This window comes from Haliaeetus leucocephalus, unplaced genomic scaffold (genome assembly GCF_000737465.1).
Source record: "Haliaeetus leucocephalus isolate CR32 unplaced genomic scaffold, Haliaeetus_leucocephalus-4.0 Scaffold157, whole genome shotgun sequence".
Classification (NCBI taxonomy): Eukaryota; Metazoa; Chordata; class Aves; order Accipitriformes; family Accipitridae; genus Haliaeetus; species Haliaeetus leucocephalus.
The window spans coordinates 500,542-525,010 of NW_010972593.1; the positions used below are offsets into that span (position 1 = coordinate 500,542).

Below are 24,469 nucleotides of genomic sequence, written 5' to 3' on the forward strand. Positions count from 1 at the left end.
GGCGGCGGCGACCGTGCCCCGTTGTCCCGCAGCCATGGAGATGCCGTTGCCGCCCGACGGTGAGCGCGGCCCGGGCGGGAGGGAAGGGGAAGGGGAGGTGGAAGGGGAGAACGGGGACGGTGGGTTCTGACGGCGCTGCTTCTTCACAGACCAGGAGCTGCGGAATGTCATCGACAAGCTGGCGCAGTTCGTGGCGCGGAACGGGCCCGAGTTCGAGAAGATGACGATGGAGAAGCAGAAGGAGAACCCCAAATTCTCTTTCCTTTTCGGGGGCGACTTCTACGGCTACTACAAGTACAAGCTGGCCCTGGAGCAGCAGCAGCGTGAGTGGGGCCCGCGGCTTACGCGGGGCCGGCACAGGGCCGCGGCGGGCTCTGCTTCTCCCCCCCCCCCCCCGGCCCCTGGTCCCCGGCCCCCGCTGGCGGAGCCGCTTTTCTCCCTCCCGGCCTTGCTGTGACCCGCCAGCCCTGGTTTGCAGCCTCCTCCCGTCCTCTGAGCTCCAGGTAGTTGGCCGAGCCCTGCCCGCGGCTCTTCACGCCTTTCCCCCCACTCCCCCTCCCCGTTTGCGGGTTTTGGAGGTAGGCAGGGCTGCACCACAGGGAGACGGAGCTCAACACCGGGAAGGGCCCTCGGGAATAGGATGGTGCAGCGCAGCAGCAGCAGCTCCGGGGGCTGCTCTTGTGTTGGAGTCATTCCTCTCGAAGCGCGGGAGGAGTTGCTGACGTTCCTCTTCTGCACCATCCACCCTTGACTACACGATTTTTGTTTTGTGTTAAGCAATTATGCGAGGGTCTGTTTTGGAACCGGCACGGTTTTTGTGTGTGGGTTGGTGGTAGCAGGTTTCTCTGTGAGGCTTACTTTAAAAGTTTGCTTTGTCTGATGATAGTGTTGTGCAAGCAAAGTCAAGATATTGAGGCCACCGCACAGATCCAGCCACTGCCACAACCATCTCTCCCACCAGCTGCACCTATCCCAGCTCCTCAGGGCACTCCTTCCGTGGAGGAACTTATCCAGCAGAGTCAGTGGAATCTGCAGCAGCAGGAGCAGCATCTCCTTGCCATGAGACAGGTTGGTTGAAGATAAGCGCTCACCTGGTTTATCCTAGACTGCCAGTGGCTGTAGAAGTTAGGAGCAAAGCGGGAGAAGAAGGCTTCCTTCTGACTAGTGGTGGTGAGGACGAGGAGTATTACTTTGCTTATTTTTGTTCTGTGGTAGCTGCCGTCATCTCCTTACAACAGACGTATCTGATGTGCTAGTGAGATTGATCTTTGGTTAAAACAGTTTATTTACTATATCAAAAACTTTGTTGGTTTGTAGAGCAGAAAAAACTGTGACTGCTTTAATCTTTGTTTAATGCTGCAGTTGCTGGGAACTGCAAGACATTCCAGCCTGTAGCATTCTAAGGTGGTTTCTGATTAGGGGTGGAAGGGAACTGCGTGCTTTGAACTAGTTGGTTTTTGCAGGTGACGTTTTGCTGTTAAGACTAGTGGGAACCAAACTGAAGAGTTCCTGGAGGAAAGCAGTATGCCTAGATTGTGTTCTATACATTTAGGAGCTTCCCGCAATTATTTTTTGCATGATGGAGAGACTTTAGAGGTGAAAATTAACTGGACTTTTCGGGAAGAATGAGAAGAATATTCTCAAAGACAAATAACTGAAACATTTTTATGGGGTCACATTGCTTGTAAAAGGTCTTGGTTTTCGAGCTAATTGCTTACAGTTAAGAGGACAGGGATACAGAGGCTTAGTTCTTCAAAAGAACATTGGATGTAATATAATTCTTTTTTTGTTTTGTTTTGGTTTTCCTTCTTTTTTTCAGGAACAAGTCACATCAGCAGTAGCCCTTGCAATTGAGCAACAAATGCAGAAGGTTTTGGAGGAAACTCAGTTAGATATGAATGAATTTGACAACTTGTTGCAGCCAATAATTGACACTTGTACAAAAGATGCAATTTCAGTAAGTGACCTAAATCTGAACAGTTATTTGATGGTGTTGTGGATTAAGTATAATTTGAATGTTGAGATTGTGTGTATAGTAAACAGCAGCTTTATTGTTGTGTTGTATGGTAGGTAAGATGATAGCTGTTACTTGAAAACTTCACTTCTTGCAGTTATTTCAGAGTTCTAGGAAGTCCATATGATGTGAACATGTTAGACTAGCTTAAAATATTTTAAATTTGCTTTTCTAAGGCTGGCAAGAACTGGATGTTTAGTAATGCAAAGTCTCCTGCACACTGTGAGCTGATGGCTGGGCACCTGCGAAATCGTATAACGGCAGAAGGAGCTCACTTTGAGCTTCGGTTACATCTAATCTACTTAATCAATGATGTATTGCATCACTGGTAAGAATTAAATTGTGGGTTTTGGTTTGATGTTTTGATTAATTTGGTGAAGTCTCTCTCTGCTAGATACATTGTTAGTTTGACTTTTTATCTTTAATGTATTACTCATTTTTAGCAGCTGTCTTAAGATGTCTATAGCTGGCACAAATACCTAGTGCTTTAATAATCAAATTCAGCTTTTACCTGCTTTGTGTATTTTCCCTCCAGACGAGACTTGACCGTAAAAGTGTAGAGAACTCCATTTTATGAATCCACTACTTCTAGTATAGCAGAAGTGGAGATGAACTGAATGTTACAGTGCTCTTAGTGTTATAGCGAAAGGCGGTAACTCTTCTCTTCCCATTCCTTTTTTGAAGCCAGCGGAAGCAAGCACGAGATCTCCTGGCTGCTTTACAGAAGGTGGTTGTGCCTATTTATTGTACCAGTTTTCTAGCAGTGGAGGAGGACAAGCAACAGAAGATTGCCAGAGTGAGTTTTGGTTTAACTGTATGTTTTGCTTTGTTAGGTTAGTGGCAGGCAAATTCACAGATATGAGGATGGAAGAAGATTTTTCTAGTCTGATTGTCTCCATAAAGTCTATTACAGGATGTGCTTTAATTCATGTTTAAACTAGAACTTGAAAGTACCTTTATTTAAAAGTTATTGTAATGATGAATGCATCTGTATCTTCAGTGGTTCAAAGACAAGTGCTGAAATCCTAGGTCTTTTGACAAAGTAGAGACATAAAAATGCTGTGGCTCAATTTTTCTTTTATTGTTCTGCATTTCTAAAAACCTTTCACTCTTGAATTTATGCAGCTTCTTCAACTATGGGAGAAAAATGGGTACTTTGATGAATCAATTATTCAGCAGTTACAGAGCCCGGCTCTTGGACTTGGCCAGTACCAGGTTAGCCACAAAAGAAAAGTAACAGTTTTCTTATTTATGTAAATATTTTGAAAACAAATTTAGGAAATGTTTTCCTTTTTTTGAAAGGTAAATATTAATTCTCTCCTTTCCCCCTCCTTGAAGTTGTTTACAGGGGATTACAAAAACATAACCTTGTTATTTCAGACATTCAATAATCCGGCTGCTGATATGCTCCTGGAAAGTCTATTTGCATTTGTAACTGCTGCAGTCATGTACATATTTGACAGTGTGTTCTCTTTTTATGGAAATGAATGTTTGGTAAAAAGGAAACTAAAGAAACCATAGCTTTAAATTGGATACACCAAGCATAAAAATTGTTGTGGCAGCAGGAACTATTCATTTTTACCATTAATAATGAATGCTGTTGATTTTAGCTGTATTTGAAGCTGTATTGAATGTAGACAGTGGATTCTAGCCGGCAGAGAATATCTTGGAAATCTTCACAGAGCTTCATAGTGTGGCCAGGTGGTTCTGCCAGCAGGTTATCCTGCATTCTCGTGCATTTTTGGGAGGGGGTGGAGAGCAATATAGGAGGTTCTGAATGAGCAGATAGGATAACTGTTTTAGGTACAGTCTTAACTTGTTCTTCTTAATTTATCTTATTTTATCAGGCAAATTTGATCACTGAATATGCAACGGTAGTACAGCCCGTACAAGTAGCCTTCCAACAGCAGATACAGAACCTGAAAACTCAACATGAAGAGTTTGTAAACAGTTTAACACAGCAGCAGCAGCAACAAATACAAATACCACCACTAGAGAATGAGGTGAAATCAACACCCCCACCTCAAGCCCCCACAGCAGCACCAGCCTCAGCTCCGCCGTCTGCTCCAGTTACGCAAGCAGGTACTAACCTGTTCTGGGGACATGAGCAGAAATCAGTGGGTGGAAACACTGACTTTGTTGTTGTTGTTGTTCCTCTTTTAGTAGTGAGTTACTGGTTTGGTTCAGGCAAAAGCCTGAAACAGTTCTGAGGCTTGCGGCTGGTGCAGTCTGATGCTTGAATATAAAAAGAACCAAAGAAACGAATGTTAAATGGATCAGAAATCCTCTCTCCCAGTAATAGATTTCTGCAGAATGTTTACACATCCAGTGAAATTCAGATGGAGCCTGCTGTAGGTGTGCGGGTGTTTTACTAACTACATGTGACCTGGATGCTTGTAATAGTCTCCAATTTGTTTCAGATGATGGTAAATCTCAGCTGCCTCTAGCTGGTTCTACGGAGTATGACACGACAGGGTCTGGAGTGCAGGATCCGGCCTCTGGTGGACCACGTGGCCCTGGATCTCATGATCAGATTCCTCCAAATAAACCACCCTGGTTTGACCAACCTCACCCTGTTGCACCATGGGGTCAACAACAGGTAAGAAACGCAGTTCTGAAACAAGGTGTAGAGGGAGGTGGAGGTTCAGCATGACCATCTTGGTTGTGGAAGTGTGGTGAAAAACTGTGAGAGTTAGAAATCCAGATTCAAATGCCAGGCTTTCTTATTCTGAGCCCAGTTAAAGGCAAAGTATAAACTGTATTTCAGTTTGTCAGCCATCACACTTTCCCTATGACCAAGCAGAACAAGAAGGTCTGTCTTGAGTACAGAGCTGTTTGATTTCAGTAGCAGTTTGGTCTTTTCCTGTCTTTTCTCTGAAGCTGCAGTTGTTCAGACCTTGTATTCGGCAAGTTCTTTCACTTGTGCACGTTGCCTACAGGCTATATTTACTTAAAAACAGTAGATTGTTTTTATTGCGTTCTTTATTTCTGTAGTCTAATGACCAGGCTTCTTCACCACTAGGGACCACCTCATTGTCCTCCGTGGAATAACAACCATGAAGGAATGTGGAACGAACAGAGAGATCAAGGCTGGAATAATCAGCGGGAGACACCTTGGAACAACCAGCCGGATCCTTCTTGGAACAACCAGTTTGAAGCACCGTGGAACAACCAGCATGAACAACCTCCATGGGGTGGGGGTCAAAGGGAACCTCCATTTCGAATGCAGCGGCCACCTCACTTCAGAGGCCCATTTCCTCCACATCAGCAACATCCCCAATTCAACCAGCCCCCGCATCCGCATAATTTCAACCGCTTTCCACCTCGCTTCATGCAGGATGATTTTCCACCTCGCCATCCCTTTGAAAGGCCTCCTTATCCTCATCGTTTTGATTACCCCCAGGGGGATTTTCCTCAAGGTAAAGTGTGTACCAGGCCAGGTTTTCTTATGTTGCAATGCTGATTGCCATTACAAAATTATTTAGCGCTTTGGGTGACAGCTTATTCGTGGTGGACTGTTATGGTTTTCCTGAGAAATGTTGAGTTCGGGGGTTTGGGAAGCTACTGATAACAACTCGGTAGGAAATAGATGCAGAGTTCGATGCTTCCTTGCTTTTTGAGTCTTCCTTTTCTAACGGGTGCAGATAACCAGAAATTGTAATCCAAACTCAAGTCAGCATCTCTATAGGCACCCCTTTTATGACTGTTTCACTTCAAAAATAGTAAGCCCAAAGGTGAGGAGCAGCATTTGCTTGTAAATTCAACCTTCTGCACATCAGGCCATAGATGAGGGCTCTTCAGCTGTGCCCTCTGTAGATGGAGGAAGTTAGAGGAAGCCAGGCTGGAAGCATTTGTTCTTGTGCATACATTCATCCATGCCCTTCTTTTCTTCTCTCTATTTTTACTGAAAAGCTATTTATCTGCCTTAATGTTGTATGGCTTGGTAGTGTCTGGTGAAATGATCCTTACCCCCGTTTTTCCTTCTTGTTTGGTTTGCTCTCTTGCTGGAACAGGGGGGTGTCTGAGAGCATAGTCAATGCACTGCTTGCCTGGCCTTTGTGGCTCAGACTTGGCTGCGGGCTCCCTTGTGAAGTCTGGTATACTTCTGTGCCGATGTAGTTTCTATTCCACATGCAGAAGTTATCATTATTCTGGAATGATCCTTATCAACATAAAGTCTAAAGATCACTGTGGTTCTGTATGACAAGCCACTTAAAAGAGCAATTATGTTGCTATGTAGGAGTTGCTGTTTTAAGCTTAAAAGATTCTCGATTCCCCAACTGCAAAAAACATTGAAAACCAATGAATTGGAGCTTATATATTTAGAATTGTGATTAACTTCTCCAGTAGAAATTGGGTTTGGGTTTTTTTGGGGGGGTGGTTGTTTTTTTTTCCTGTTTCTTTGGGTTTGTTGTTTTGGGTTTTTTCTTTTTTTAAAGTTGTGGTAGCGAGTAGGGAGAACAGCTTTTCTTGTCCTGGGGGAATTAAGGTTTAAGCTCAGAAAAAATGCTCTGTTTTGGATTGTAGTGGTGATCCAAAACATCTGTTGTTTCATGTAAAGTTGTTGGGAGGGCGTATCTACTAAAACAGATGGCTAAAATTAGGAAAGTGGTGAAGCAATGACAACACAGACTGTGCCTAAGTTCTGATGAAGATGAGTCAAATAATACTGGCTGAAGATTGGGCAGTGACTGTAATGGCTTTTCCTGCAAAAACTGTTGGTCCTGCTGCAGAAGATGTTGATTTTCAGTCTTGCGTTTTTCTCTGTATAGTGCAATGAGTTCAGCAGGGTATCCTGGCGTTCATGGGAAATGGTTCGTCCATCAGTGATTGGATGGATGTCATTCACTTCTCTATTTTAACAGGATATTATCTCTACCTCTTCTCGAAACGCCTCTTTAATCAAAGTATTTTCTTGTCACCTACTCATGTGAGTTAACTCCTGCCATCTTTATTTCTTTATATATGATGATTTGGCATAGAGACAGAACTAATTACAGGTCCATGCAAAGCTGCGATTGTGTATTTAGGCTTCAGAAATAGATCTCATCAGTAGCTGCCCTGCTGCATCTGAAACCTTTTGTTCTTGAGCGTATCTTTCTTCTGGTACTTTTTGACCACAGTACATCCCAAAGTAAGCAGTGGCTTAGGGTTAAAGTATCCTGTTGTCTTGGAAGTGGTTGCTATGGCCAGGGAGGGAGAGGCACTGCAAGATATTAATGAATGTGGACCTGTAGCCCGCCTCTAGTTCTTCAGTTCTGTTGCTTTTCTGGATCTGCAAGGCTGTGGGTGCCAAGATTGTTTTTTAGGATAAATGCACTAATTGAAGTACATGTCTCTGCTTTTCCTTTCTCTATAGCTAAATAAAATGTTTTAATCCTCCCACTCTGCAGAAATTGGACCTCCTCATCACCACCCTGGTCATAGATTGCCTCATCCTGGAATCAGTGAGCATCCTCCCTGGGGGGGGCCACAGCACCCAGATTTCGGGCCTCCCCCGCATGGATTTAACGGGCAGCCTCCTCACATGCGGCGACAAGGGCCCCCTCACATGAACCATGATGATCCTAGCCTGGTGCCAAATGTTCCCTACTTTGATCTTCCTGCTGGACTGATGGCTCCACTTGTAAAAGTAAGTGCTTGCAATGGGCCCTGACTAGTAGAATAAAAAGATCAAAATCCCATGGCCAGTAATAGGGACAGTTTAACATGGACATTTATAATTTCAAATCTTTCCATCCAGCAACCATCAGCCAAAGTTGTTGTGGGGAATACAAGGGCAGGAGCAGGGGGAGAAGGTAGTGAAAATGGTAAAATTTTCAAATGTCGTGTCCCCGTGAAAGCCATTTGAGCTCATATATGTGAAAGACTTAACTTACTCTTGAAAATCTTACCCCTGTTTTTAGCAAAGAGAAATCACCAGTGATTTTCAGATGGGCAGAGGGACTTTGCAGTTCTGATGTGGCCACTGTGTACTAGTTTTTGGTATTCAGAGTTCTTTCTTATAAAGATGTTTTGCAACACTAATGTTATATATACAAAGAGTGATAGAGAACCGAAGTATCTGTATCAGCATCTTCGGGGATATATACATTTATGCATTAGGTCTCTTCCATCTCTAACTTTGTGTTACACTCAGCATACACCAGCTTTTGCCAGGCTTCCATCCAGGCACTGTTATCACAAAGGTGGATAGGTGAGATCTGCATTTTATCTACCTGGTGATCCAGTTAATGCTGCAACCTGTGTAGTGCTGGCTTTTCTCATAGAACTCAAAATGGTAGTGATCGCACGAGAAAGCATTGGGTCATCTGCAGAATACTTATTTCTGGACCATTTGTTATCCAATAGTGAAATGTGAGGTCCCTACACAGTTAAATCTATATTTATCTCTTCAGGTAGCCACCCCATGACACATGACACGAATGTAATTTGTTTTGTTTCCGGCAGCTTGAAGATCATGAGTATAAACCTTTAGATCCTAAAGATATACGTCTTCCACCCCCAATGCCCCCCAGTGAGAGACTACTGGCTGCGGTTGAGGCATTTTATAGTCCACCATCTCATGACAGGCCTAGAAACAGGTAAGAGTAGGTATAGCTAACAATATGGTAAGGAAAATGCCCTAAGAAGCTGTCTCAAACCACGAAGTGCCTCTCTCTTCCTTCGCCTGTGTCTTGGTTCTTCTAATGCTGAAATGAGTGCTCTTGTTGTATTTTAAACTGCACACGCTGTTTGATCTTACGCTGAGATTTGTGAGGCCTTTTTGCCGAGGCCCTTTGTTCCCTGCAAAATCTAGTGGAAATCCTGAACGTCTCCATTGATCAAAGTAGAATTTTACAGATGTCGGTTCTATGTGTGGTTGATTTATTGCAGTGAAGGCTGGGAGCAGAACGGACTGTACGAATTCTTCAGAGCTAAAATGAGAGCGAGGCGGAGGAAAGGTCAGGAGAAGAGAAATAGGTGAGAGATCCTGTCTGCTGCCTTCTGATGCATGCTTTTTGTTTGGAAGCTGCTTGGAATACCTTGGGCTAAATGCAGAGGGAAAGCGTTCAGCAATATGCTGATGGAATAACTGAGTTTGAGCTGCTGGAATTTCTCCAATCTGCAGAAAATAGTTTTTGCCACACTCCAGTCTTCACTGGATTGTCTGCAGAAATACAGTGCTTGTGTGTAATTTGAATTTAATCAGGGGTATATTTGCATCTGCCGTGCTTCTCCCAGGAGTTTCACTGGAGTTTCTCTGCTTTTATCTGTGCAGTGGGCCTTCTCGGTCTCGCAGTCGGTCTAAAAGCCGAGGTCGCTCATCCTCCCGGTCCAATTCACGATCTTCAAAATCATCTGGCTCCTATTCGAGGTCACGATCTCGCTCTTGCTCCCGATCACGATCGTATTCACGCTCCCAGTCCAGGTAGAGTGCAATGGGCTGAATCTTGGGAACTGGCAGGGTGGGAAAAAAACCAGCCCTCAGGAATGAGTGAGGAACCGTGGATGTTGCTCTGGTAACTTGTGCATCTGATCTTGTGTGCTCTCCCTTTCCAGAAGCCGGAGCAGGTCCCGCTCGTCTCATAGCCGCTCGCGATCACGGTCACGCTCAAGGTCGAAATCGTACTCCCCAGGAAGGCGGCGCCGGTCCCGCTCTCGCAGCCCCACTCCTCCGTAAGCTTTTCTCATTTTCTCTTTTTACCTGGGTTGTTTGGAAAAGGACCGACGAGGGTGCTTTCTCATAAGCTGGGTACAATAAGCATTTGAACAAATAGTAGAAAAGAAGATAGAAAGCAGATTTAGAAACTATTTAGATGCGATATATGCTTATAGAGAGAATATTACTCTATTGTGGTGGCTTTTTGTTAAAACACTCTGCAACTATGAAGGCTTTGTATGCCTTTCTAGGAAGCAGGAGGAATCCTGTGAGTAGTCTCTTAGGAAGACCGTAGTGTTTTATTTCCCATGTATTGAGAAGCAGGTAGGGTGTTTATGGCACCTTTGTGATGCCATAATCCAGTAGCCTTATAAAAGAATAGTTTAGTAGAGTGGATGGGATTCTATTGGGCGTTAATGTTTAACAGAATATAAAAGACCTTTTTGTCAGAACAGGATCACTTGTTCTAAATTTGTTCTTTTTATTTCCTTAGTTCTTCTGCTGGTTTGGGCTCCAGTTCTGGGCCTCCTATACCAGAATCAAGACTTGGAGAAGAAAATAAAGGCCATCAAATGCTAGTGAAAATGGGTAAGATGCTGTTCTGGAATCTTACACAAGCTAGGAAACAAAATCAGGCACCAAACTCTTGGACACAATTAATTAATGCATGTTCATAAGTAATTATCCCTTGGTAGTCCAAGGTCAGCATAAGGATATTCAGAGGTATAAGTATACAGAACATGGAGCAGTGGTGGTAGCTGCCTTTCTGGGAAGGATATGGAAGACAGGGATCTGAGTTTGGCATCAGATAGAACCTACCTGCCCCGAGGTATTTCATCACCCTGTAATGTAATCAGCAGGGTTGACTGGACAGATTGGGTTTGCGCCGTCTTTCCCCTTGCTGCCTTACACATTTTTAGGGATAGTGCTGATGTTTGCCAGCTCCCAGAATCTCTGCGTATTAATGCTTTGGAAATAAATGGGACAGTTCATATGTTGCTTCAGGCAGGCTGTTATCATCCTGCTGTATCAAATTGACGCTTGCTTTGGTTGTTTCCAAAATGTCTATGTCTGTCTGTCTGCAGAATTCTAGTAATAAATAGTTACAGGATTACATTGTTGTGTCCTTTCTGCAGGATGGAGTGGATCTGGTGGATTGGGAGCCAAGGAACAAGGAATTCAGGATCCAATTAAAGGCGGGGATATCCGAGACAAATGGGATCAATATAAAGGAGTGGGAGTTGCATTAGATGACCCTTACGAAAACTACCGAAGAAATAAAAGTTACTCGTTTATTGCACGCATGAAGGCCAGAGATGAATGTAAGTGAATGTTTCTAAGCAATTTAAAAAACTGTGCAGACTTGATAGTGATTTTGTCCTATTTACTGTAGACTGTAAACGCAAACCAAAAGACTAGTAACTCTTAATTCTCTCTAATGTAATGGACACAGTAAAACAGGTAAGTAGACATACACTGGGATTAACCCAGCATCTTTGCCCTTTTAGGAGTTGTGTTGTATTCTCATTTCTGAAACATTAATTCATTAGCCTGTTTGGTGTAAGCCACTTCCTGGCTGCAATACCAAGAGCCTGCATCTTTGAATGTTACCCTTAAAAAACAGGAGCAATCCCAAAGGTAGAGGAGGGAGCCATGCCACAGGAGGGATGGTTGCCAGAGCAGGAAGGTCTCTGTGGTTGGGATGAAGTTAGACCACACTTACTGTTTTTCCCTGCCCAACTCCTGAGTTTCCTACAATTAGCGCCACGTTCTGCCAAAGCCAGAACTGGTAGTAAATTCACTGTAGTGCAGGAAGAGTTCCAAAAAAGTGGAGGTGCTTCCTAAGAGATGAAGACAGTTACCCAAATGATGGATTCTTGCAGAGAGTCTGTGTTAAGTAGAACAACTACATTTGGCACTGACTAAAAGGAAAAAAATTGGCATGCTAAATGAAAAGTCACTTCTGCCTACGGCTGCAGTAGATCTGTGTAATCAAATGGGTTCAAATAAAGCCCAAAAGGAAAAACTCCTTATTAATAGATCCCTCATTCCATGAAACATTTCAGACAGCTTAGGTAACTGCAGAATGTGTAAGAACTCTTTTCCCTATTGTTTCAGTGAAGCGTGAAACGCAAGACCCTCCACCACCTGAATAAGACTCTCTGAAGAAAGATGTCTTGCATCTTCTACAAAACATTAAACTTGTATAAATCCGGATTAAAGTCTGGAGGAAGTGACAAATGAATTACTTTTAAAACTATGGTGAAAAATGGAAAGCTATGACATGTACTTCAACATTTGTCGTTTAGTCTTTAAAAAAGGCCAGTCGTTACTATGACATGTCTAGCAAGTTTAAGAATTTCCATTTATTTTGCAAAATTTTTTAATTAGTTACCCATTTTATACTAGAATTAAACCCCAGTCAAGCTATCCCTGGTGCAGGATTGTGATTCATTCATTCCTGTGGAATACAGAGGTTATCTAATACGGTTATATGTTCTCTAGTTCCATAATGTATGTTTATTTCTCTCAAAAGGTTAATTCTATTTGAAGTGGAGGGGTGCTGCCTTGGGATCAAGTCAGACTGATGCTGAGCAGTGTATCCTAATGTCTAAATGGGGAATGAAGCATCTAGTTCCAGTACAGGTGACCTATGAGCACTGTGCAAGCTTGTTAGAACCTACCCTACAACTTAACGCCCCTACACACCAGCTGCTGCAGTCACAACTCTGGTCAGAACACGAGGGTTAACTGTTCTAGCTTTTCAAGCGCTCTAAGGGATGTTTCAATGCTTTGTAATGGAAGACATTCTTTAAGCTTTTTATATTTTTGTATATACCCTTTAATAAAAGCTAATTAGTTCAATAGAAGAGAATCCATTTTCTCTGCTGTGCAAGTTTCTAACAATGAAACGTTCTTGGAAACTTCCTTTAATCTAAATGAGAAAAAGAAAAACCTTTTGTAACTGTTTCCAGAGACCACCAGCTGAAGACGTTAGGCCCTTGCACTGCACTTCCACTCCAGAGGTCTGCGTGGTGGTAACCTCTTCCAGTGTCATTTGTTTGTATAGCAGAAAGCCTCTTAAAACCATTCAGTTAATATGGTGAAATATCAGTTTGTTCTAGATCTACTGTAGCTGTGGAACTGTAACTGTCTGTGAATCAGCATACAACACCTGTATGTTATCAACTTGTGAATTTTATTGTTTTGCCTTCCAATAAACACTTTTTTTTAATAAAAAGAAAATAGTGCCTCCTGTTTCAGAGTAAATGGATTCCCATACAATGGCTATAAGCCTTCCTTGTATTGAATTTATCTTAACTGTGCCTGTGTTTGGTTTTGTTGTAATCTGGCAGGGCTAATTATACATAAACAGTGCTTAAATATGGTACTGAAGGCAGGACTTGGTATTTTTCTACTGTGATCACACTCCTCTGGTGGCATAGTACAGACTTTCATTTCTACCATGATCACAGGTGTGACCAGAGAACACACCATCTACACCATAAACATGCATCCTGTGATGACTTACCACACTCCCTTTGGAGAGAAGGCTTTTCTTGGTTTCTTTTTTGCTGAACACTGACATAGTCTGTCTGAAGGTTCCTGCCTATCCCTGTATCATGGACATTAGTATGGAATTCAGGTATAGGAAAATAACAGTAAAATACATAGCAGTTAGTGCAAATCCTTCTAGCACAGAGTTTATAGCTTTTTATCTCTGCGATTTGGAAGGGTTTCTTGTTCCAGCTTGACTTCCATAAATGTAAATTTTACTTAAAATTCAAAGAATCAAAGCAGTTTTTCCTCCTGTGCTTTCTGAATTTCTTCACGTGCTTGCTCAATTGTTAGAGGTGGGGATTTGTGATTCTTGATGTACTGCAAAAAAAGTTAAAGAAATTTGTATATTATTATGTAGACAAATATTTTGTAGTATTTAATAAATAATAAATCTTCATGTCAAGACACCTGCACTTTTCTATAATAGCAACAGAAACTGATACTTCTGTTGCAGCATTAGGAAGATCCTTGCTTGCTGAGGACAGCTAAATGCTACAGCAGAAAGCTTACGTTTTCAAAACTATGGCTTTCAGTAAGACTTCAGTCTTTTTTTACTGTATAAACTCCTGACTTGTTATTAATATGGGCACAAGCATTAGAGTATTCTTCTTCTACAAAGTAATTTATTCAGTGATAATACAAACTTTATCTCATTAATGAATAATATTCAAAGAAAATTTGTTTGCTGCAACTACTAGAAGTGTTTGGAAAGGAGTAGATGCTCACTCTCTCTAGGCTGCTGTCTAGGCTATCAGAAATACCTCTTTAGCCTCTTCCAGGGTATGGTAGTGGAATTTCTCGTTCTCTAATGACTCCACAAGGGATAAGTGAAGGTGGTGAATGTTCTCTACAAACTGCTGAGTCAACATCAAGTGCTGTTTCAACATGGCATTTAAAACGAGAACTGATGGGCTGTACGCTGTCAAGGCTGCAAGAAATGGAGAGTGTATACTTTAGTGATATGTTACAGTCAGAGAGTAAGGGCTAAACAATCCAAGAAGGGCTTAGATGCGTAAAATGTAGTAAAACAGAATAGTAATAAACGTGGTTTTCAGTACCTTCTACTGTATCCGTGCTGACGACGTGACTGGCAATAGGTACTGGATCAACGTAACTGTTTCCTACCGGTGGGTCAAGTACTGCAGAGGTGTTTGCTGTGTATAGGAGAAAATCAGAATTACTGGGTTTGGAGGGTGGAAGGGTGTAGCACTAGAACTCGGTTCATCTTCAGCAGTCTCTTGGGACATCAGTTGCCATAAGAACTGCTATAGAGCCTAACAGGAAACTGTCAGCCAAAAAAAATGCTAGAATAGTTTTATGACCTCCACAGTTTCTTTACTTTCACATTCACAACACATGCCATTGCGGAAGGCGTCTTTTCTAACCCTAGACAGAGTAAAAATAAAGGCTTTTGTACTTGACAGAAGCTCCTGGTTTCAAGCACACCCAAGTTTCTATTTTCTCCTCCTTGAATGTGGCAAGAAGTGGCTTTTCCCACTTTTTCCTTTAAGTAAAGAGAGGTAGGAACAGAGCTACCCCTTAGAAACAGTTAAAGGTTACGGCGGTCTTTTGTAAATGGGGCTATAGTGCTTTCCCAAGAAACAAAGACAATGCAAAAAAGAACTCTATGATGGCTGATCACTTTAGTAACAATACAATGGTATTGTTTACAATAGTAAAGATACAATAAAGATGTTGAATTCTGTTTGAGAGTATTACTGGGGCTATTGCAAGCTCTGTCACTAACACCACCTCATCCATCCAGCGTTCCTGTTGGGGTTTTTTTCAGCAAAAACCAGTTCCAAGTTCTTTTTGTTCAATCCCAATCTTTTCTACAGACAGCAGATTAAAGTGTTGGGCTTTAGAAAGTTTTTAATTTAACATCAGCCAGGAGAAGCTAATACTGAAACTAAGAACTCTATCAAGGCTGACTAAGGCTAGCATATAAATATTTTTATATATATATATACTATTTATATTCCATATAAAATACAAATATGTAAAAATCGCCTCAATAGGGCAATACCTTGTGAACTTACTCTTTGACCAGCAATAGGTGAATGGAGGATCCACTGTCTGAACCGCAGTTTCTTTGACAGTTACTCTGTGTACCTGGTCCTGCTGCTCTCTGGTAAATAAAGGTGACGATGCTGAAGATGGGTGTTTTCCAGAATACGTGCAGCTCTTGGAAAGTTCCTCTGACATTTTTGATACAGATTCCCTGCCTGTTGTAGACAGAGACTTTTCAAAGTCTTCAGAATATTCTGAATTTACAGTTCTCTCATCATGATCAAGATAATCCTGTTTGTGTCCAGGGAAATCTGCAGAAACTCCACTCAAATGCTCAGAGATTTCAGCTTCAGTCACAGTTTTTTCAATAGCCCCTTCGGAAGCATCATTCACACTAGTTACTGCACTTGTCATTTTAAGAGAAGTTTGGTCTTTTTCCACCAGGAATGTATCATTTTTTTGATTTCTGTTTGATTCTTGAGTAATTTGAATGTCTGTCCCCTGTAAAACAAAACAGCTGTATGTTAGAAGAATCAGCAAAATATAACCTAGAATATGCCTCCGTTATTCTTCATCTGTTCTGCTGTGTATCACTGAGTTAGCTACTGCTTTATTAGGAAATAAAAATGTTGCTCTTCTGTGTCACCCCGCAAACTGTGCAGTGCTGTTACATTTAGTAAGGAAATGCAGACACTAAAAAAAAAGAATTTGGTCAGGTTTCAGTAGACTGTAAAATCCTGAGGTAACCCTTACAGCTAGTGAGACATGCCCACTGCAGAGAGCCTATGAGTAGGACAGAAGTATTTATTTTAGAATATTCACCCTCCACCAAACAAAGGCAGAATGGAAATATGTGCCAGTAGGGAATTTCTACTTACTTTCTGCTTTAATTCTGCTGCCTCACTGGTGATATTTGGTGCCAAATCATCAAGGCTCAGGATATTCAGTCTGAAGTCTGCAAAAAAATGACATATCGTCATGAGAATTTGCATGAAGATTACAGTACACTTTCCCTTACGTGAGAAAAGCGGGGAAAAAAAAATTAGTACTACATTCCTAGTTTAAAGTGTAATACTAAAAAGTAATAGCAGTCAGTCACTCTAAACCTTTAACTTAGCAGCTCTTTCTAAAGTTTCCTCCTTTGCCTGTTGGCGGATCTAACCCAAGAGATTCTTGCTGCCCCTCCTTCACACTGTTCCTACTCAGACCAATTAGTACATTGTCCCATTGATATATGAAAACTATTCTAAATGTTGTGATTCTTTTGATGTCATAAGTAAGTGTCACCTAGGGAAGGATCATTAAACTGAAACCATTAAATCAAAAGCCAAGAAAAATACAAATACGTTACACTAGAAAAAAGAAACAGATCAACATAATTCCTTTGATAAAGCCTTGGTTTATGTAAGATTACACCAATGAATCCTTTCAAAGTGAGCATTTGCCCATGTTTATTAGTAAATTTATCAGTAGATTATTAGTACAGTTCATGCCAAATCTACTGAGACAATATTTAGAACGAACTTACCATTTGAGCTGCTGCTAGTTGAATCTTCTGCATCATCTGCTTTTGAAAATAATTCATCTAATGATTTTATTTCACTTCTGTCACTTTCAAGCGATATTTGGCTTTGCTTGGTGTTGCCTGTTCTAGGCAGAGTAATCTTTACGGTATTGTCTTTCATGGAAGAAGATGGCGATTGAGATCTCATGTTATGTCGTACTGACAGGTTTCTGCTGGCTGGTGAAGGTGCTGGTGAATTACCTCTACCAAAACCATTTTTCTCTGAGTCTCTGCTATGAAAAGAAGATGTTTTAGATGCCTCTATCAGAGAAATTTCCTTATGAGATGGAGGAGGTATTCCTGACGAAACTGGAGTCTTACTCTTTTGAAGAACATGAAAAAGAGATGTGTTACTTCATTTATTATGTGTAGATCACTAAAAAGGAAAATAAATTATAATGGGTAAAATGCAGTAATTTTAAAACATGAATTGAAGCTAAGTCATATCATGAGCAAGCTACAAATGCAAAATTAAAATTTAGTTTCTGGTGTTATCTAAAAAGTGACCTACCACTTAAAACAATGTCATGAAAGTGTAAATACAAATATATAATCCAGCAAAGTCTGTATTTACCTTTCCACCCCATTTAGAATCACTTAGAACAACCTTCCAATTCTCATTTCCACTGGCAAACTCCAAAGAGCCCTCCATCAATTCTCTCATTTCCTCTTCATCACTATCCAAACCAAGTTGTTGTTTAACCATAACCTGCTTTTTAGGGCTTTGGATGCTTTCCTCTTCCTTAGAACAGGCATTACTGAGGGTCGTATTTCCACCAGCGGTAGCGTAATTCTTCAGATATTTCTTGCCCCTTCCACCATGTTCGTGACTGGAAGCAGACGAGAAGGACTCTTCCTCCAAAGCCTTCTGGCCCAAGTCAGTGTTTTGCAATTCCATCTGCTTTTTTCGATTCATGATTTTGCTTTCTAGCTGGGCCACTTTCCTCAGAGCTGAGCTCGACCGCATGTGGGAAGCGCTACCCAGTGCGCTCTTTGCTTCGTGTCTGTTCACTGTCCGCCCAGCGCTTCCCGATGTCTGGCACCACCGGCTTCCGGGTCCGTTTTCGTTGCGCACCTTTAGGAATCTGCTGGGGCAGAACGGAGCTCTTCCACTTTTCTCCAACTCTGGGTCAACCACAGAGAGGTCACTGCAGGAGCGAGGAAGGACGCTGCGCCCGGCTGTGATGGTTCTCCCACGGGGAGCATCGCTGCGTCCCTGCCGAGAAGAGGATGCAAAAAGCTCTCAGAGGCGGACGGCCCAGTTCAGCTCCCCGGACCGAGCGGACACCCCCGCTCCCCACGGCCCTGCCCTCCGTCCCAGCCTGTGCCGGGTCCCCTCCTCCCGCTCTCCGGTGTGGGCCCTCCCCACAGGCGGCTGAAACACCGGCTCGGGGCCCGCCGCTGCCCAGACACAGACCGAGGGCGGCTGGCGCTGAGGCCGGGACGAGAGCGGGCGCCTCACCTGCCCTCGGCCTGCGGGCGCCATCTGCGCCCGAGCGATCGCAGCCATCCGGGACGGACCGGCCTGAGGCGGCAGCGGCAGCTCCCTCAGGCCGGGGCGTATCCTGGAGACCGGGACTCCCCAACATCCCGCCCTCTCATTGGCTCCGCGCAGAGTTGCCCCCTCCCGCTGGCGCTCCCGTGCTTGGGCGTAACCAGCCAATCCCAAGAAGCCAAACCCGTGAGAGGGCCGACTACAACCCCCAGCATGCATTTCGCCGGGCGAGCACGTGACAGTCCGCTCCTCCCTCGGGGGCCGCTAAACCAATCTGATTCCGTTTCACGATAAGCGAGGGAAGCGCAGCCAATCAGAGCTCGCGGCGGAAAAGGCGCCAGGCCGATGTTGGTCGGAGGCGCGAGGGCGCGAGTCCGTGTGAGGGCGGTGGCGGCCATGGCGGCGGCTGGGCTGAGAGGGCGCGGTGGGAGAGCCCCGGCCGTCGTCGCGCTCAGGCTGGCCCTGCTCCTTGGGGCCGCGCTGGGCTCTGCCCGGGCCACGGTGTATTTCCAGGAGCAGTTTCTGGACGGAGGTTGGGCGAGGGCAGCGGGGGGGTAGAGGGGGCGGTGAGACAGCTGCCGGTAACGGCTGTGTGATCTGGCTGGGGGGGGGCCCCCCCCCCCGCCACGGTACCGTGCTTATTGACCCTGTTTTTGTGTTGTTGCTGGCGTTGGCCTTGTGGGACAGTCAACTGGCAGAAGAGGTGGATTAATTCTGAGTACAAGGCAGACCTTGGGAAGTTTAAACTCACTGCAGGGAAGTTTTACGGAGATCCAGTGCGAGATAAAGGTATGCAGGTTTCATTCCAAACACGCTATGGGAGCCGTCTCTATAGAGTTGGGGGTTTGCCTTTATAGATGTGCCATGCATGGCAATAAAAGTATTTTTTTCATTGCAAGTGGAGAAACATGTAAGTTTGACTATTACACTAATATCTCTACAGGTCTACAAACTAGTGAAAACTCTAAATTTTACGCTATCTCCTCACGATTTAAACCATTTAGTAACAAAGGGAAGACTCTGATTATTCAGTATACTGTGAAACATGAGCAGAAGATAGATTGTGGTGGGGGATACGTTAAGATTTTTTCCTCAGACTTGGACCAGAAGAACCTAAGGGGAGATTCACATTATTACATCATGTTTGGTGAGTTGCTAGTTATTTCTTCATTACTAAAATACTGTTGCTGCTGTTCTGCAGTTCTTCAAAGATGGTTGTGGAAATGGTGGAAAAAACATAAAGGAAGGCTGTCTTAAAAAAAATAAGGATGTCGTGACTGTAAGGAATGAGTTCTTCCATGCTTGAGAGATCTCTAAATATGTATTAACAAAATACATATTTATGCAAACATTCCGAGCTGATTTGAAGGACATAACTGAAAATTATTAGAGTGACCTTAGAATAAAAGTAGTTGTTCAGCAGGATTTATTTTTTTTAAAGACTTTTAACTGAAACAACATTCTGTAGGCCATTTTCTGCCCTTACATACTTGTATGTAGTTTCCAGTGACTTAGTGAAGTTTGTACATTTGTATGTCAAAGTGAAATTTGTCATTATGTATCTAATATAATTATATATATGCCATAGATAATGTTTATTTTGCCTGGATTTTTGTTTTCTGGGTTTAGTTCTGTAACGGAACTGTAGCAGAACTAAACCCCAAACTACACAAAATCTAATTCTAAGGTAGATTTAGAGACTTTGAGTAGAAGCCATGTCATCCATTAGAAATGGAATACATCAAAATACGTGGAATGGGAGAGATGTCTAGCAGTATTAGAAGGAAAAGGTAAACAAATCTGTATTTTTCTGCAAAGAAGTTAAGGATACAAAGCATATAATCTCTTTGTAGGGCCAGATATTTGTGGATCTGAGACAAAGAAAGTCCATGTTATTTTAAATTACAAGAATAAACCCCATCCAATCAAGAAACCGATCAGATGCAAGGTAAATATACAATTCAAAGATAGAAAAACTTTAAAATAAACAAGTTACAGGGATATTAGGAAGGGAAGAAGAAAAACCTCACCAAACCCAAACAACTATTCCAAACCTGTAACACCTTTGAGAAGTTCTACTTTTCATCATATCTTAAGTCATGTTAATTTGGGACGTTAGATATTTCTTAGTTCATGATATGTTTGTAATTTAATGATTGCATTCATAATACCTGATACTGATAAAGGATGAAACAAGGTTGCAAGGGTGTTGTATGTTACTAAGAAATGTATGTCATTGTGTTTCTTAATTGTAACTTTAATTCCACATTTCCTAGTGAGAGCACACTTTCTTCTGATATAAATGGCTGTATTTTCAATATTTTTGCTTTTAACCCATGTAGTAAGCCTGTTTATGTGCCTTTGCTGTACCTATTTGGGATATAAATAGCTTGTATTTGATACTAACTAAAATCATTACTTTATCTGATACTATTTCCAATCTTGTGACACTTCCTCTTGCCAATCAGATATAGACTGTGTTTTCTTGCAACCACTCAGTTTTGTTCAGAGACCCAGATGGGAGGACTAGAAAATACATGTGAAAAAATGTCATTATTTTTCCCCTCTAGGAGACTGGGAATTATTTTTTTCTTACTACTGCTTATGAAAATTCCATTAGAAATTAGTATTTTAATTCTGGTGCAAGGCCGTTCCTAAGAGCTATATTTAAGGTTCTTAAAAAATTTTACTTGCTTTCTTTAAAACCCAGGTTGACGGATATACACATTTATATACTTTGATTATAAGGCCAGATCAGACTTATGAAGTAAAAATTGATAACGAATTGGTTGCATCTGGCAACTTAGAAGATGATTTAGATTTTTTGCCACCAAGGAAAATTAATGATCCAACAGTGAGGAAACCCGCTGACTGGGATGATCGAATCCAAATTGATGACCCAAATGACATTAAACCTGAGGTAATTTTCTCTCCTTATTCTGCGTTACTGGATTTAATTTCTACTGAACACACGTTTGATATAGTTGAATTCTGCACTAGTTTTGCTTTCTTAATCTTCCTGTGTCTTTTTAAAGGATTGGGATGAACCTGAATACATTATGGACACCAGTGCTGAGAAACCTGAAGGCTGGGATGATGCTGCGAATGGAGAATGGCATTATCCTATGGTCAAGAATCCTCTATACAGAGTATAAATAATCTTGTATACAGAGTATAAATAATCTTGCAATCCTAGTTATGGATAACACTTTAAGCAACTTTCTGTGCCTGACTGTATTCAGAACATGTCATTTATCCTAGGGGGAATGGAAACCAAGGCAGATCGATAACCCAAATTATAGAGGAGTTTGGCCTCATCCACAGATTGACAATCCAAATTACTCACCAGACTCCAGCATCTATAGCTATGAAAATATTAGCATCATTGGACTAGATATCTGGCAGGTAAGATGCCTTTACTGGAAAGTAAAGAACTTTTCTCTCACTGAGTATATAGCAACCTGTTTCCTTTCGCATATAAACATTATCTATTGTTTGGGGATCTTAGAGACCTGTGTCTTTACCTTGCTGTTATGTAAATATGTGTACAAAATTGAAAAATCTGTAAGACGCACTGATCTTCTGTTGTAGTTATTGTTTGGATCATAATCATCTACAGGTAAGTGAGGGGCCTAAATTAATTTGTGTAACTATTGTAAAACATGACTTACTCCACCTGATGTGAGGTGCGTAACTGAGGTTTCAAGCAGCTCAGTTACTCCTGACTTACCCAAAGATTAATGAGGAGAAAACTGCCCTCCCGGGTGCCTCTCAGATCTTCCTCTCTCTCAGGTTTCTTGACTAGCCAGTGATGAGACTTAAAACTTTGTAGAAGAGCAGTGAAGTACCTAAAGTTAAAAGAAGTCCTTTACATTCTTGAAAACAGTTGTCCAAAAAGAATTCTTCATCAAATTCTGGGAAAAAAATCTAATGGGGTTCTTGACATGATTATTCTATATCAAATATATGATACAAACATATTGTTAAAAAAAGAGATGAAAGCTCTTAAGAAAACAAAGAGGCATTCTGTTGTGTTCCCCCCCTTCCTCCCTATTCCTTTAAAGGTGAGAGCTGGCACAATTTTTGACAACTTCTTGATAACGGATGATGAGGTTTATGCAGAAGACTTTGGAGATGAAACATGGGGAGAAACAAAGGTAACATGAAACTCTTGTGCCTGTATTACCCCATTTTAAAAATCGCCTGTCTAATCTGATCAAGAACTTCTTGGTGCATAAAAATTCAGGGTCCTGAAAAGGAAATGAACATAAAGCAGACTGAGGAAGAGCAGGAGAGAGAAAGGGTTACAGAAGAAAAATACTTGGAGCAACGGTTTAAGAAAAAGCTAGAGAGAAAAAAAGAATCTGGAAAGGTTAGAGCAGTGAGGAACACTATCGAGAAGGAAGAGCTTTAATTGTTATTTGAAAGAAGTTCACTTTTTTTTTTACTTAAGTCTCTCTATAGAGATTTTGGTTGTTAACAGCTTGTTGGAATCTGCAGTGATACAGTTGTATTAAAACAGGAGTTTTTTAAAAATTCAATGTTAAATTTTGTGACCAGTTTCGGTTATTTTTAATAAAAATACCATAACATAGTTAAATTCTCTATAGAAAGGTTGTTTTTTTATTAACTGTCTTAGCCCTCCTAAAATGTATTAAAAACACCTCTAATAAAGTACTAGGTTTTGAAAGTGTTCTATACTTTCATGGTTTAATATTAAATGTAAAATTTATGCTCATTTTTGTTGAGGAAATATCATAATAATTTTTTTATATTTCATTAAAGGGTTCAGCGTGTCAAATGCGTGAAGCATGTTTCACAACATACTCCAGACTAAGGAGGAGATAAGCTTTGCTAAGCTTCTGTAGTAATTGTGCACCTGTCAGAGTTTCAGGGATTACTTGCAGCTGCATAGCTGCCGCGAACACACCGTGGCTGCTCTTGGCTGTTCTGCCATTGCTTATCTGCTGATGGAACGTTCTAGCTCTCTGTCTCAGTGTGGGACCTGAGTGACTATAGACAGAGTCTGTCCACAGATCTGTCCTTAGAAGTTTAAATGTATTCAGACAATTTTTTCCCCTTCAAAAATCTGAAATGAACACATAACAGTGCTTGGAAGCTGTCTTAAAATATACTTTTTTTTTTTTCTTTTCTTGTGGAGGGGTTGGAATTAGAAACTGAAAGATGTGTCTATTTTTGTCTGACCGGTCTTGTAACTCGCTCATGTAACTTGTTCAGTCACTTCCTTCATCGCTTCTCAGGCCCTTCTGCTCTTCTGCATTTCCTTCCCCCTCCGCCCCTCCCCAAACTAATGCTATAAATTTAGCAAAAACTGAAGCCAAACCTCCAAAGCCAATGGTTTTGCATTTACCTTTCAGCTACCCTGACACTGGCTGAGCAGGGTTTGTGTGGTAAGGAGATGGGGAGGATCTGTGGAAGCCCCGACTTCAGACAGGCCAGTTTCTAGCCTGTGCAGCGTCTTGAGGTCAAATTCCTTCGCTTCTGCTTGTCTGAGTGCTGTAGAACAATTCCAGTGATGCTGTGGGGTGAAGAACTTTGAAAGCTATTGTAACACACTGGAATGACAGTTGCCCTTTACCTTTTTTTCCGAAACAAATTCCTGTTGATTTAGTTTTTATATGGCCACAATGATCTAGCCTCTTTCAGGCTGCTCTTCAGTATTTTATACCTTGCAGTCAGGGATTTGTTAACTGTTGTATTTGACGCTGAATATTTGATCACAGACCAGAGGAAGCTTAATTTGGTGAGGTCTGTTTTGACAAGGTTTCATGTAATGAAGTAAAATAACTAGGTTTTTCCAGGAGAAAGTCGGTCATCCAGCTAAAAGGTCGATCGGTACCTTGACTCGGTTACCTGGAAGAATATTCCACCGGGCAGCTGCAGCCTTCCCTAGACCTACTTTGTCCGTAACCGTAGGTAGGTCACCGCCAGCTTCGCTGGAGGAGAGAGCCCTGCCTGGGAGAGCAGAGAGACTGCGGGAAGCAGGGGCGGGACAGCGGGACCAGCTCATCGGGCTCGGGAACGACCTGCCGGGCAAGGATAAACCCCCGTCGCTTTGTTCCCGGGTGAAACGCGTCTCCTCAAAGCTTCGCGGCGGCCCAGCAAGGCCCCGGCCCCTCGCCCGCCCACCCGCCGGCCGAGGCCAGGCCCAGCGGGGCCCCG

The 24,469-nt window shown here is 42.2% G+C and overlaps 3 protein-coding genes across 6 annotated transcripts; 2 read left to right on the plus strand and 1 right to left on the minus strand.

The window, feature by feature from the left end:
* Nucleotides 1-6: 6 nt before the first annotated feature.
* CHERP (calcium homeostasis endoplasmic reticulum protein) lies at nucleotides 7-12,961 on the plus strand. 4 transcript variants are annotated; one of them, XM_010562204.1, is made up of 18 exons: nucleotides 7-59; nucleotides 150-323; nucleotides 887-1,068; nucleotides 1,820-1,957; nucleotides 2,191-2,342; nucleotides 2,699-2,810; nucleotides 3,140-3,229; nucleotides 3,862-4,096; nucleotides 4,435-4,613; nucleotides 5,037-5,433; nucleotides 7,408-7,646; nucleotides 8,465-8,598; nucleotides 8,891-8,977; nucleotides 9,276-9,425; nucleotides 9,557-9,673; nucleotides 10,150-10,244; nucleotides 10,793-10,978; nucleotides 11,775-12,961. In XM_010562204.1, the coding sequence occupies exons 1-18, from the start codon at nucleotides 35-37 to the stop codon at nucleotides 11,810-11,812; spliced, it is 2,730 nt and encodes a 909-aa protein (XP_010560506.1). In that variant the 5' UTR covers nucleotides 7-34; the 3' UTR covers nucleotides 11,813-12,961. The 4 variants fall into 4 exon arrangements, with proteins under 4 accessions (XP_010560506.1, XP_010560508.1, XP_010560510.1 ...); XM_010562206.1 differs by having other exon boundaries at nucleotides 12,162-12,958; XM_010562208.1 differs by having other exon boundaries at nucleotides 12,193-12,957.
* Nucleotides 12,962-13,123: 162 nt separating this feature from the next.
* Nucleotides 13,124-18,277, minus strand: LOC104828565 (chromosome unknown open reading frame, human C19orf44). The gene is made up of 8 exons (XM_010562310.1): nucleotides 18,161-18,277; nucleotides 17,399-18,007; nucleotides 16,756-17,113; nucleotides 16,106-16,182; nucleotides 15,257-15,728; nucleotides 14,276-14,371; nucleotides 13,979-14,145; nucleotides 13,124-13,535 (listed from the first exon to the last, which is right to left on the minus strand). Exons 1-8 carry the CDS (start codon nucleotides 18,275-18,277, stop codon nucleotides 13,449-13,451), a joined length of 1,983 nt encoding a protein of 660 aa, XP_010560612.1. The 3' UTR covers nucleotides 13,124-13,448.
* Nucleotides 18,278-18,682: 405 nt separating this feature from the next.
* CALR3 (calreticulin 3) lies at nucleotides 18,683-22,700 on the plus strand. The gene is made up of 9 exons (XM_010562311.1): nucleotides 18,683-18,818; nucleotides 18,974-19,075; nucleotides 19,230-19,433; nucleotides 20,140-20,234; nucleotides 20,997-21,206; nucleotides 21,322-21,435; nucleotides 21,548-21,691; nucleotides 22,351-22,443; nucleotides 22,533-22,700. The coding sequence occupies exons 1-9, from the start codon at nucleotides 18,683-18,685 to the stop codon at nucleotides 22,698-22,700; spliced, it is 1,266 nt and encodes a 421-aa protein (XP_010560613.1).
* Nucleotides 22,701-24,469: the final 1,769 nt, after the last annotated feature.

Excerpts from the sequence above, each read along its gene's own strand:
- CALR3 (XM_010562311.1), top strand. The coding sequence starts at position 18,683 with ATGGCGGCGGCTGGGCTGAGAGGGCGCGGTGGGAGAGCCCCGGCCGTC. Across the intron at positions 18,819-18,973 it reads GGAGCAGTTTCTGGACGGAG|TCAACTGGCAGAAGAGGTGG; the intron begins GTTGGGCGAGGG and ends CTTGTGGGACAG. Across the intron at positions 22,444-22,532 it reads AAACATGGGGAGAAACAAAG|GGTCCTGAAAAGGAAATGAA; the intron begins GTAACATGAAAC and ends ATAAAAATTCAG.
- LOC104828565 (XM_010562310.1), bottom strand. The coding sequence starts at position 18,277 with ATGGCGCCCGCAGGCCGAGGGCAGGTGAGGCGCCCGCTCTCGTCCCGG. Across the intron at positions 18,008-18,160 it reads AGCCGGTGTTTCAGCCGCCT|GGACGCAGCGATGCTCCCCG; the intron begins GTGGGGAGGGCC and ends TCTTCTCGGCAG. Across the intron at positions 14,146-14,275 it reads CAGCACGGATACAGTAGAAG|CCTTGACAGCGTACAGCCCA; the intron begins GTACTGAAAACC and ends CATTTCTTGCAG.
- CHERP (XM_010562204.1), top strand. The coding sequence starts at position 35 with ATGGAGATGCCGTTGCCGCCCGACG. Across the intron at positions 7,647-8,464 it reads TGATGGCTCCACTTGTAAAA|CTTGAAGATCATGAGTATAA; the intron begins GTAAGTGCTTGC and ends TGTTTCCGGCAG. Across the intron at positions 9,426-9,556 it reads TATTCACGCTCCCAGTCCAG|AAGCCGGAGCAGGTCCCGCT; the intron begins GTAGAGTGCAAT and ends CTCCCTTTCCAG.